Source organism: Taudactylus pleione, unplaced genomic scaffold (genome assembly GCF_031769625.1).
Source record: "Taudactylus pleione unplaced genomic scaffold, aTauple2 ptg000906l, whole genome shotgun sequence".
In the NCBI taxonomy this organism is placed as follows: domain Eukaryota; kingdom Metazoa; phylum Chordata; class Amphibia; order Anura; family Myobatrachidae; genus Taudactylus; species Taudactylus pleione.
The window spans coordinates 2057637-2072829 of record NW_028285307.1 but is presented as its reverse complement, the minus strand read 5'-3'; the positions used below and the strand labels follow the sequence as shown (position 1 = coordinate 2072829).

Here is a 15193-nt window from a genome sequence, read left to right as displayed (position 1 = left end):
CTTTCAGAGCCTCAGTCTGTCTGTCAGAGCCTCAGTCTGTCTGTCAGTGCCTCAGTATGTCTTTCAGTGCCTCGGTCTGTCTGTCAGAGCCTCAGTTTGTCTGTCAGTGCCTCGGTCTGTCTGTCAGAGCCTCGGTCTGTCTGTAAGAGTCTCAGTCTGTCTGTCAGAGCCTCTATCTGTCTGTCAGTGCCTCAGTCTGTCTGTCGGAGCCTCTGTCTGTCAGAGCCTCTGTCTGTCAGTGCCTCAGTATGTCAGTGCCTCAGTCTCAGTCAGAGGGGGGTGCAGCGGTGATGTTGGATGTAGTAAGGTTTCCTGTCTGTGCACGCGCCTGATGATTATTGCACAAGAATGGAGATGTAAATCATTATATATTATTATTATTATCAGTTTCTAATATAGCACCAGTATATTCCGCTGCACCTTACAGTTGGAATTGCACGCAGATAGATGCCATTTCGGTTATGCGTTTCAGGATGGTACCAGGGGGGTGGCTAGCCAGACGTGGGCGTGTCACTGTCAGCGACAGCACTGACCCCAGCAGCCATGATTAGACAGATAGACAGAGAAATAGCACCAGCCATGGGGTTGGTGCAATCTCTGATGGTGCGACCAATGGTGCGTATTAATGCGCACAGCAACGGAATAGTGCCACGGCCAGCGGATGTCCCAGTAGGAATTAGTATAAATGTGTGTCCCCCTCTGATTCCGCCCCCCTTCCCCCATCTGCTTCAGGTGACTGTCAGTGACATTTACTATTAGTAGACATATTGCTCTTCACTTCCTCTGCGGTGTCATTCCCCCTGACCATGGGATACCGTACGCTGTGCCGATCTCCCTGCACCACACACCAGTATCCGGGCGGCAGCTTCCTGGCCGGAGGCTATAGGTGGGTGAGGTTAATTTTAAAACTCAATTTAGACAAATTCTTCACTTTATAGACTTTTTATTTCTATTGAAAACATAATAAAAATCCAGGTTAATGGAAAAGGCGTAGAAGTGAAGGCGGTGTTTGTCGCCATCATCATCATCATCTGTCAGAACCTCATCTGTCAGCTCCCATTCCCACCCCCGTTCCCCCTCTCTGGCTGTGATACATGTATAGGTGAGGGATTGCTGAGTATGGCCTGGGAGCTCCCATTCCCACCCCCGTCCCCCCTCTCTGGCTGTGATACATGTATAGGCGAGGGATTGCTGAGTATGGCCTGGGAGCTCCCATTCCCACCCCCGTCCCCCCTCTCTGGCTGTGATACATGTATAGGCGAGGGATTGCTGAGTAAGCCCTGGGAGCTCCCATTCCCACCCCCGTCCCCCCTCTCTGGCTGTGATACATGTATAGGCGAGAGATTGCTGAGTATGGCCTGGGAGCTCCCATTCCCACCACGTCCCCCCTCTCTGGCTGTGATATATGTATAGGTGAGGGATTGCTGAGTAAGCCCTGGGAGCTCCCATTCCCACCCCCGTCCCCCCTCTCTGGCTGTGATACATGTATAGGCGAGAGATTGCTGAGTAAGGCCTGGGAGATCCCATTCCCACCCCGTCCCCCCTCTCTGGCTGTGATACATGTATAGGCGAGGGATTGCTGAGTAAGGCCTGGGAGCTGCCATTCCCACCCCCATCCCCCCTCTCTGGCTGTGATACATGTATAGGCGAGAGATTGCTGAGTAAGCCCTGGGAAATCCCATTCCCACCCCCGTCCCCCCTCTCTGGCTGTGATACATGTATAGGTGAGGGATTGCTGAGTAAGGCCTGGGTGCTTCCATTCCCACCCCGTCCCCCCTCTCTGGCTGTGATACATGTATAGGCGAGGGATTGTTGAGTAAGGCCCGGGTGCTCCCATTCCCACCCCAATCCCCCCTCTCTGGCTGTGATACATGTATAGGCGAGGGATTGCTGAGTAAGGCCTGGGTGCTTCCATTCCCACCCCCATCCCCCCTCTCTGGCTGTGATACATGTATAGGCGAGAGATTGCTGAGTAAGGCCTGGGAGCTCCCATTCCCACCCCAATCCCCCCTCTCTGGCTGTGATACATGTATAGGCGAGGGATTGCTGAATAAGGCCTCACAGCTCCCATTCCCACCCCCGTCCCCCCTCTCTGGCTGTGATACATGTATAGGCGAGGGATTGCTGAGTAAGGCCTGGGAGCTCCCATTCCCACCCCCATCCCCCCTCTCTGGCTGTGATACATATATAGGTGAGGAATTGCTGAGTAAGGCCTGGGAGATCCTATTCCCACCCCCGTCCCCCCTCTCTGGCTGTGATACATGTATAGGCGAGGGATTGCTGAATAAGGCCTGACAGCTCCCATTCCCACCCTGTCCCCCCTCTCTGGCTGTGATACATGTATAGGCGAGGGATTGCTGAGTAAGGCCTGGGAGCTCCCATTCCCACCCCCATCCCCCCTCTCTGGCTGTGATACATGTATAGGTGAGGAATTGCTGAGTAAGGCCTGGGAGGTCCCATTCCCACCCCCGTCCCCCCTCTCTGGCTGTGATACATGTATAGGCGAGGGATTGCTGAGTAAGGCCTGGGAGCTCCCATTCCCACCCCCATCCCCCCTCTCTGGCTGTGATACATGTATAGGTGAGGAATTGCTGAGTAAGGCCTGGGAGGTCCCATTCCCACCCCCGTCCCCCCTCTCTGGCTGTGATACATGTATAGGCGAGGGATTGCTGAGTAAGGCCTGGGAGCTCCTATTCCCACCCCCGTCCCCCCTCTCTGGCTGTGATACATGTATAGGCGAGGGATTGCTGAGTAAGGCCTGGGAGCTCCTATTCCCACCCCCATCCCCCCTCTCTGGCTGTGATACATGTATAGGCGAGGGATTGCTGAGTAAGACCTGGGAGCAGCTGAGTACCGGCGAGTGCCCCTGAGGATTAGACACGTACCTGGCTTGTGCTGTGCTGCCGCTTCTGCTCCAGGAGCTTTTTCACCGTCTGAGGAGGGGAACAGTAGGACCTGCAATCTGTGACAATAAGCACAATACACTGAGACAATGTCCTGTAATCAGATGGAGGCAGAGAGACGATGGATCATAGAAGCTGCTGGAAATATTCCACATTAATAAAAATTGAACATTGCACATATTGCCGAGCTCTGGGCAAACTTCAACATACTGATAACAACTGACCATTCCCAGTCACTGACATTAACAGTATACATCTTACTATTGTACATATTATACACATATGACATCTTACTATTATACATATTATACACATATGACATCTTACTATTGTACATATTATACACATATGACATCTTACTATTGTACATATTATACACATATGACATCTTACTATTATACATATTATACACATATGACATCTTACTATTGTACATATTATACACATATGACATCTTACTATTATACATATTATACACATATGACATCTTACTATTATACATATTATACACATATGACATCTTACTATTGTACATATTATACACATATGACATCTTACTATTATACATATTATACACATATGACATCTTACTATTGTACATATTATACACATATGACATCTTACTATTATACATATTATACACATATGACATCTTACTATTATACATATTATACACATATGACATCTTACTATTATACATATTATACACATATGACATCTTACTATTATACATATTATACACATATGACATGTTATTTTTATGAAATTAAATATATATTAATGATTTGTGTGACGTGTATGGCCCCAGACACATAATAATCTACACTAATATTTAAATGAGTTGATGGTTTTGAGACATTAGGGGCCTATTCTGTAAGGTGAATGGGGCCGTTATACACATGGCATCACTGGTCTCCAGTCATCATTGGCGTCCGATATGGATCCTGGGGCTGATTCATAATGCAATTGCAGCTGCGATTTCTTACGGAAAGCAGCTGTGAAAATATTCTAATGTTAGCAAAGATCACCCATAGCATAGAGACGCCCACTGCGGCTTTCTTACCTGCGCACAACGATGAAAAAATAACAGTAACATTGATGCATATCGGCAGCCATCTTACCCTTTTGCAGGTCTGACCTGCCGCAGCCTTGGGAGCTCTTCAGACACACAGGGCTGCGTATTTACTCGCAGTGACTAATTTATGTGCGTCTGTGTAACAGCGCTCAGACGGACAGGCAACCCTGCATTTTTCTAACCACCCCGTCTCCACCCCCAAATGCCAGCAACCTGTCACTCACTCTGTCATGGGATCCTCTGTGCATCCGTAATTGCAATGCGATCATTGCACACGCACAGTGCAGCTTATACAAATGCACAATTGCAAACAATAGTTCCATTGCGTGCGCAATCGCCTTTACCTCCATCTCTGAATCAGGCCTTCCATCCTTTCATCAAGCTCTGGAAACTGAATGTGGGTACTAAGGTCATTACCAGATGGCACTATGCCCAGCACCCTACTCATTACATAACATATCACTACAACATATCACTACAACATATCACTACAACATATCACTACAACATATCACTACAATATATCACTACAATATATCACTACAACATATCACTACTATATAAATTCACTACAATATATCACTACAATATATCACTACAATATATCACTACAACATATCACTTCAACATATCACTTCAACATATCACTACAATATATCACTACAACATATCACTACAACATATCACTACAACATATCACTACAATATATCACTACAATATATCACTACAACATATCACTACAATATATCACTACAACAGATCACTAAAATATCACTATAATATATCACTACAACATATCACTACAACATATCACTACAATATATCACTACAACATATCACTACAATATATCACTACAATATATCACTACAACATATTACTACAACATATCACTACAATATAAATTCACTACAATATATCACTACAACATATCACTACGACATATCACTAGAACATATCACTACAATATATCACTAAAACATATCACTACAACATATCACTACAACATATCACTAAAATATATCACTACAACATATCACTACAATATATCACTACAACATATCACTACAATATATCACTACAATATATCACTACAATATATAACTGTAATATATCACTACAATATATCACTACAACATATCACTACAACATATCACTATAATATATCACTACAATATATCACTACAACATATCACTACAACATATCACTACAACATATCATTACAATATATCACTACAACATATCACTACAATATATCACTACAGTATATCACTACAACATATCACTACAATATATCACTACAACAGATCACTAAAATATCACTATAATATATCACTACAACATATCACTACAACATATCACTACAATATATCACTACAACATATCACTACAATATATCACTACAATATATCACTACAACATATCACTACAATATATCACTACAACATATCACTACAATATATCACTACAATATATCACTGCAACATATTACTACAACATATCACTACAATATAAATTCACTACAATATATCACTACAACATATCACTACGACATATCACTAGAACATATCACTACAACATATCACTACAACATATCACTAAAATATATCACTACAACATATCACTACAATATATCACTACAACATATCACTACAATATATCACTACAACATATCACTACAACATATCACTATAATATATCACTACAATATATCACTACAACATATCACTACAATATATCACTACAATATATCACTACAACATATCACTACAATATATCACTACAACATATCACTACAACATATCACTACAACATATCACTATAACATATCACTACAATATATCACTACAACATATCACTACAATATATCACTACAACATATCACTACAACATATCACTATAATATATCACTACAATATATCACTACAACATATCACTACAATATATCACTATAACATATCACTATAATATATCACTACAGCCAGAGCTGTCTTAACAGCAGTGTGGGCCCTGGGCAAAGCAATGCACTGGGGCCCCTACCCACCTATTCTATTCTAGCCTGGTGGTATTTATTGCCCTTTTTTATTTTTTAGTGGGAGTGGAGAATGTAACATCCATTCCCCCTTAGGAAAAAATAAAACACAATGGCCCCCGACAAGAAAAAAGATTGGCCCCCATGCGGAAAAAAAAAATACACACAACAGCCCCCAAACCACACACATTGTCCTACACAGCAATAAATAAGACATTGATTCAATGACTGCCCTCACAGGGAAAACAATAAACATCACAAACATTGATTCCCCCCAGGCACTGAGCACCGCCCTAAGCCCTTGTAAACTCACAACCATCCTCTGCTCCTCAGCCCCTCACCACCATCCTCTCCCCCTCACCACCATCCTCTCCCCCTCACCACCATCCTCTCCCCCTCAGCACCTTCCTCTCCCCCTCACCACCATCCTCTCCCCCTCACCACCATCCTCTCCCCCTCACCACCATCCTCTCCCCCTCAGCACCTTCCTCTCCCCCTCACCACCATCCTCTCCCCCTCACCACCATCCTCTCCCCCCTCAGCACCTTCCGCAGCCCCGTGTCTCTTAGCCTCTCCATCCCCCATCCTCACCATTCCCCAGATTTTCCTAGCCCCTTGTGTATCCAACACCCCCCCTCACCCCCCTTTGACACTAGTCGGACAGGCAGATTTGTTAAAGTTTACTTACTGGCCGGCGCTGGCTCCTGCTCCTCCTTCTGTGTACACCGTGGGCTGCCGGCTACCCCTGCTGCTGCTGTGCGTGCAGGGAAGGCTGGGCTGCACTGCAGATGAAGAGGGTGATGGAGGCGGGCTGCGGATGGACTGGAGGCGGAGCCGTCAGTGGTGACTGACGGCTCCGCAAAGGCTTATGGGAGGAGCTGCTGCAGGTGTGCATGCGGAGCAGCTCCCCCGTCGGCCATTTTTCTTTAACTACAGTACGCTGCTCGATCGGAGCTAAACTCTGATCGCAGCAGCGGCCAGCCAGGCCGGCGGAGAAGAGCAGTGGGGAATGAAGGGCGGCCACACAGGGGGCCCAATCCGTCCCTGGTGGTGAGTACTCGTCAACCGCGGGGCCGGTTGTGGTGTCACTCGTCACGGAGGGGGGGTTGGGGGGAGCTGGCGGATCGGGACACAGTGCTAAAAAAATAACATTTACCAAGTGGCCGTGGCAGCAGGGGGGCTGGCGGGCCCTTTGAAGTTTAGGGCCCTTGGGCAACTGCCCATTAAGCCCAATGGAAGAGACGGCCCTGACTACAGCATATCACTACAACATATCACTACAACATATCACTACAACATATCACTACAATTTATCACTATAATATATCACTACAACATATCACTACAATATATCACTACAACATATCACTACAATATATCACTACAATATATCACTACAACATATCACTACAATATATCACTACAACATATCACTACAATATATCACTACAACATATCACTACAATATATCACTACAACATATCACTACAATATATCACTACAACATATCACTACAATATATCACTACAACATATCACTACAACATATCACTACAACATATCACTACAACATATCACTACAATTTATCACTATAATATAACACTACAACATATCACTACAATATATCACTACAACATATCACTACAACATATCACTACAACATATCACTACAACATATCACTACAATTTATCACTATAATATATCACTACAACATATCACTACAATATATCACTATAATATATCACTACAACATATCACTATAATATAAATTCACTACAATATATCACTACAACATATCACTATAATATATCACAACAATATATCACTACAACATATAACACTTTCAATTACTGATAACAAACTTACAAAAAAATTACAAAATATCTTCCAATATTGGGGAATATTATTTTTTTTTATATTGTATTGAATAATTTTGTTATCTACACTATGTAGACAAAAGTTACTGGACACTGACAGCAAATAGATGTTATCGCCGTCAGTACTGTGTAGGTCACCACGTGCAGTGATTACTGCAGACGCCCTTCTTGGCAAACTGGCCACAAGTTCCTGGATAACAGCAGCAGGCGGTATGTTCTGCCATTATTCCGCCTTATGTACAGTGACCACTGTGACACTGAGGAAGGTGGAGTCGGCCTAGAACAACCCTTCGCTCCAATTCATCCCAGAGGTTCTCAATGGAGTTGAGATCTGGACTCTGATTTGGCCAGCCCATCCGGGTTACCGAATTTTCTGTATACCAGTCCAGCGTCGCCCTGGAAACATGACAGGTGCCATTGTCGTCCTGATAAAAATATTAATTATTTCCGTAGAACTACAAGTGCATGGGCCTCCTTATCAGGTGATCTTGTCAAAACCGCCACATTAGTGGCCAATTGGAACTCGTGTGCATGGAATGCTTCTCACGTGGGGCTGTCCAATCACTTTTGTCTACATAGCGTATGAGAGAAGGGAGCCGAGCAGTGCCGATTTTAGTGAAGCAAGTCAAAGAAATAAACAGACGTCCCAGCGTTTTCTTGGCTTTCGCTGCCTAAACCATTAAAGATATATCACAACAGTGGACTTTATGTTATACAATGTAGAGATTTATATGCATTAACTGGTTCCTCCAGAAAAAGTGATGTACAGTAAGCCCTGTGTACTGCTACTAAATTTCAGCTTTTCCTCTTTATTACCTTATTACCGATCCGATTTCATTTCTGTTAAAAAATGATTATTTAATTCAAACTAGCCCAATTCTCGGTAAGAGTCGGCTTTGGCATGACCATAAATAAAGAAGACAGACCCTTAGCGTGGCTGGAGTTGACCTAACTGGAGACTGTTTTGGTCATGGACAACCTTTCGTGTGTTACGTAACTCAAAGCTAAATCAATTTGACGTCATGAGAAAAAACAACTAATGTCGTCTACAAGGGAATCTTATAAGACCTCGGTTAATAAAGACTATTGCCGTAAATTCAAAATTGTTCCTATGCAAAGCCGGGGCGGGTCGCTAGTATTAGGAAGAATGAAACAAATTGTTCCTGTGCGAAGCCGGAGCGGGCCGCTAGTATTAGGAAGAATGAATCAGAAGTACTGTACAGATTTCTGTCGAGTTCTGTGTTGGAGAGTGCAGCAGTTACCTTCCCGTGGGTTCTGAGTGTAGAACTTTCATGCATGAGAGTCAGGTGGATCCCCTGGTCATACGGACAGGCTAAACCTGTGTAATTAGTTATGGGAAGATTTATCAGAATAAGACAAAGAATACTTATAATACTGTAGCAGCTGTGCCACATAATATATTGGGTAGGAAGGGTTTATTCCCTATAGCACTGTAACATTCAGCATTTTGGCATCATTAATCATTCAATTAACCACCATTTCATATAAATGATCAACCATGTCATTTGCATGGCAGATCTGAGAGTTTTCATTTTCACGCAATGTAAATTACGCTGCACGGTGACTGATCACTGTGATTACACGCCCGCTGCCAGGGTCAATGACTCAATTTCTGGTCTAAGGCTGACAAGGTGTAACCACAGAGCACAAACCAATGACATCATGAAGAGGACCGTAGTGAGTGTTTGGTGAATACACCCTCTACCTGCCAGGAAACAGCTCTTTACATTTTTAAGGATGAATCAATGTTGGATAAGGCGTTACAAACAGATGTGGCAGGTGAGGTCACAATTCCCTTGCCAACGGTCTGGGCTACCAATAGCTGTTCATGCAGTTGTGGGGGCAGTTGCTGTGATGTCCCGGGCCAGTGTGTATGGTTATCTAAATTGCAGTAAGGAATGAAATGCGCTAGCCCATGTTATCACTGCAATCACAGTCTCCTCTATCATTACATTGGGAGCAGGTCCGGCAGGATCATTGTTCTTTCTACAAAAGCACCAAGCAGTACATTTTCTACAATAGCACCAAGCAGCAAATTTTCTACAACAGCACCAAGCAGTAAATTTTCTACAATAGCACCAAGCAGTAAATTTTCTACAAAGCACCAAGCAGTAAATTTTGTATTATATTGATATAATACTGGTACAATACTGGTACAATAATGAGACAATGCTGTAATACGTTTATGTTATGAGTGTACAGACAATGGATTTAGAGGTAGAAGTCTTTCCCTTCTGTTTGCACTACTGAATATCACCTATTTCAGCCTCATGAAGCCAAAAGTTTTTACAAGCCTTCTTCACCCCCACTTAAGGTGACCTACGTTATTTCATGTCCCATTAGTAGCCTTCTAATTAACCTTAGTCCTAGTACCCTCCTAACACTTGGATCCTACCACTCACTTTAAGGCAGACACTACAGTGGGATAATGATTGGATGTGTGCAAAACTGTAGATATTGGGAAGACGAGCTCGAGGGGGGGGGGGCAGAAATCTGTAGAGCAGAAGGGCCCATCTGCTCCATGGGAGGTCTCTGCCCTCCCTGAGCTCATCTTAGGACACCTGCATTACGGTTTGACAGGTGTACAGCCCAAGTCACACTCCCCACCCGCCACTGTCCCCGGAGCAGGTATGGTGAGGTCAGGGGGGGCAGAGACCTCACGTTTTTGTTACAAACGTGTTGCATGCTATATTGTGAGGCCTCGCACACAAATGCTATTAAAGCAAAAAACACACATACGTGCGTTATACAGACATATTATACAAGCTGCTTTGTTCTGGATTAATACTACATGAATGCTGAGTGATAAAACCAAATGACAGCTGTGATCTATGTGTGAGACTATAGGGGCGATTCATGCTGCACTGCGGGGAGGGGGGCGTGTAACACATGCTGAGAGATTGAGGAGATTTAGATTTGGGAAGGACGTGTCCATGCTGAAATCTAAATTGTAGTGCAAAACTAAAGTTGTGCAGCATTTGTGGGCTCCTGTACATGCAGAAGCAGCCAGTAATTACCCTGCATGCAAACGTAATACATGTATTTCCCCCCGCAGTGCAGCATGGTCTGGCCGGGTACACAGTTCCTGCTGTCACCCCAGCGTCAGCCCCCATGCATGTAAGCGGCAGTGTGAGCAGGGGAACCAGCCAGCCACTCCCCAGCCCTGACACAATGTGACTGCAGCTCAGGCTCCCGTGTCACAGCTGCCTCTGTGATATGAGGGTTTCATTTCTCCCTGACTTGTCGCTCACGGTGTCACTACGTAGTGAAGGGGGGAGGGGCGCAGTGTGGGGGCGACGGGCAGCGGCTGTCACTGAAGCGTGGAGAGGAATCCCCGCCTGTGACTCAATGTTTTGGGAAATCCACATTACACGTTCTGCTGCGTGATTGAGTGACACCCCCTCCGGCTACACACGCCATCATTGCTGGACGGAATGATTCTATCTATGTATATATCTCTCATATATATGTAGCTCATATCTATCTATGTATCTATCTATCTCATATCTATCTATCTATCTATCTATCTATCTATCTATCTATCTATCTATCTCATATCTATCTATCTATCTATCTATCTATCTATCTATCTATCTATCTCATATCTATCTATGTATATATCTCTCATATATAATATGTAGCTATTATCTATCTATCTCATATCTATCTATGTATATATCTCATATATAATATGTAGCTCATATCTATCTATGTATATATCTCATATATAATATGTAGCTCATATCTATCTATCTCTCATTATCTATCTATCTCTCATTATCTATCTATCTATCTATCTATCTATCTATCTATCTCATATCTATCTATCTATCTATCTATCTATCTATCTCATATCTATCTATCTATCTATCTATCTATCTATCTATCTAATATCTATCTATCTAATATCTATCTATCTATCTATCTATCTCATATCTATCTATCTATCTATCTATCTATCTATCTATCTATCTATCTATCTATCTATCTATCTCATATCTATCTATCTCATATCTATCTATCTCATATCTATCTATCTATCTATCTATCTATCTATCTATCTATCTATCTATCTATCTAATATCTATCTATCTATCTCATATCTATCTATCTATCTATCTATTTATCTATCTATCTATCTGTCTATCTATCTCATATCTATCTATCTATCTATCTATCTATCTATCTATCTATCTATCTATCTATCTATCTATCTATCTCTCATATATAATATGTAGCTCATATTTATCTATGTATCTATATCATATATTTATATCAGTCTATCCCATATAATATCTGTCTGGTATATACCTAAAATCTATTACATATTAAATAACTATTTCACATCTATCCATCTATTATCTATCTGAGATATATCTAATTCACATTTATCTACATATACTGTATATATATATATATATATATATATATATATATATATATATATACACACATACATACATATCTGTCTGTCTGAGATACCTGTAAATATATATTTGCTTAGATAATTATGTAACTGCAATGGGGACAAAGTAAACGCTTAGTGTGCCATCCCCTGCGTCATATGTACTTACAAAATTTGTTAATCAAATTATTGCCAGTCGCAGTTACTCACAGGAATTCACAGCACTTTAGAATTGACTGCGCACTTTAGCTGGCGATCACGTTATCAGCCAGCAAATGGTATTACAGGGGTCTTCCACTTTTTAAAGAAATGTCCCCGATCCCCTCCCTCTTTCCAGAGTATTATATTAATATAACACCAGCAGCACAGACTGTAATACGACCCCAGTGGTTTATCATGCAGACAGAATTCCTGGATCTCCCCTATAACCTATAACTATAATCTGCCGTTATGTGGGAGCGCTCTATAATGCACTAGGCAGTTATAATGAGCCATAGGCGTTATAGCAGCAATAAGGGGCCCCTGGTGCAGTACTTATCCCATTTATTCTTACATTGAAGAAACCACTTTAGCTTGATATTAGCACCAGACAAGACCATGGCTCCATACCCATCAAATGTATATATTACATGAACATGATCAATTCCCTAAAAAATATAATTGAACCACTCTGGAGCAGAGCATTCTGGGAGTTGTAGTTCATCAGTCTCCGGAAAACCAGAGATTAATAATAAAATACTATGACGAGGTCACATATTATATAGGGGCTAATTGGTGGTCAGACATTTCAATGCAGAAATTAATTGCAGAATCAACGTTTCACACGTACAGTATAGATTGTGCCAAATAATTGTCTCATTTACTCTATTCAGTCATTGATGACAAAGACGGTTTTCTTAATAATTATCCGTTTTAGTAGTGAGACCAGCGCGCCTGCCAATCTGGGCACCTGGATATAACTGATGCCAACTGTAAAGTGCTACAATGTATGATGGAGATATAATAATAATTATAATAATAATAATAATAATCTGCAGGATATTCAGGTTATTCAGCCCAGTAATATGTATATCTTAGTATCACCTTTCAAATAATGCAGCATAAATAAGCAATCTGTGTCCCGCAATCTGTTGTTGAACTACAAGTCCAGTCATGCCTTGCTAGTATCAATATTCTCTTCAACAGTTGCTGAACAACAATTCTCAGCATGCCTTGCCTTATATTGTTTAAATTTGGCAGCTGTTTTGTTGCAAACATGTAACTGTAAGTATAATAACCCAGTATAATAACCTGATATAATAACCCAGTATAATAACCTGATATAATAACCCAGTATAATAACCTGATATAATAACCCAGTATAATAACCTGATATAATAACCTAGTATAATAACCTGATATAATAACCCAGTATAATAACCTGATATAATAACCTAGTATAATAACCTGATATAATAACCCAGTATAATAACCTGATATAATAACCCAGTATAATAACCTGATATAATAACCCAGTATAATAACCTGATATAATAGCCCAGTAAAATAACCTGATATAATAACCCAGTATAATAACCTGATATAATAGCCCAGTAAAATAACCTGATATAATAACCCGGCACTAATAGGAAACAAATAAATGAAAAAAACAAGCAAAACTTTTATACATAATAAACTCCTGTGATTGTGTTCTAGCTGGTGCTGAGATCGGTGCATTGAAGTTATTATAAGGGCAGAATTTAAGTGCAATGTGGCACCGCAATGTACGTCTGCGCTCATTATCGCTTACTATGGCAGCCAAACTCCGCTAAGTATCCTGCGCACCCCTATGGTGACTGAGGGAGAATGAGCTATATTATGATCTGTGAATTTTCCTCTCCTCTACCATCCCGGTCGTACTTTCTGCCCATTGCGCTGAATTGAATTCTCTCCAACCCTCCACATTTGTTACATTTGCACTCTCTGCTATTGTTCATGGTTTCTGTAAAGCTGGGTACACACTGACAGATATATCTGTCCAATCTGTCTGGTGGGAAGGAAAATCTGGTAATGTATGGGAGCAAATACCAATAGAAATTTGCTCCAAAACCCTGGAAGACAGACCAGATTTTCCTTTCCACCTGACAGATTGGACAGATATATCTGTTAGTGTGTAAAGCATCTGAGTCCTTAGTGAGAAGAGCTCTATATAGAAATACAATGATTACTGTTACATTGTTGCACTCTCAGCTGCACCCTACCAAATACAATGTTGTGGCGGCTGTTTTTTGGGGCTTACCTCTAGAGGTGGATGGGGGGGAGCTCATCGCCTCCCCACCCTGTGCGTCTTGCCTGTAAGGGTCCAGCCTTCTATCACCAGCTCACCTCCTTGCTCTCTCCGTGCTCTGTGACTGTCACATTACTGAGAGCTGCTCGATCTGCCCCTAATAAAGAGGAACTTGCTAGGCCCGGCCCCCAGGAGGAACAGTCGGAAAGAGAGAGCAGGGAGATGGCGGAGATGAGATGAGATGATTATGGGGTTGTAGAGACGGGGAACACACAAGGGAAAGTAACCAAGGAAATATAATAGAGAGGGTGACAGGTAACATCCAGACGCAGCATCACTAAGACAGTCACCCCGCAGGGTCTCTCCACTCACTTACTGCATTAAAGGGCCACTCACCCTAAATCACAGCGTGTGACAGCTCTATAGGTACATGTTCTTATAGCAATACAGACTTTATGTCGCCCATCAAGTGCACAGCACAAGATAAACTATCATAACATTTCATCAGGTGCCATTGTCTGAGGCACGAGGCACCACATAATGGCTCATCCACGTAACCTGCTGTATCTGACCCCAAGCTGCTGTGTAATGTAATCAGATGTGGCATAAACCT

The 15193-nt window shown here is 42.2% G+C and overlaps 1 protein-coding gene across 1 annotated transcript in view; it reads right to left on the bottom strand.

Annotated features, from left to right (window-relative positions):
* NFKBID (NFKB inhibitor delta) overlaps positions 1 to 14638 on the bottom strand; it is a 36943-nt gene extending 22305 nt beyond the window's left edge. The window contains exons 1-2 of the mRNA XM_088459364.1: positions 14593 to 14638; positions 2886 to 2962 (exon numbers count right to left, since the gene is read on the bottom strand). Of these exons, the coding sequence (XP_088315490.1) occupies positions 2886 to 2962; positions 14593 to 14620 (105 nt within the window). The 5' untranslated portion in view covers positions 14621 to 14638. The remainder of the gene's footprint in view (positions 1 to 2885; positions 2963 to 14592) is intronic.
* Positions 14639 to 15193: the final 555 nt, after the last annotated feature.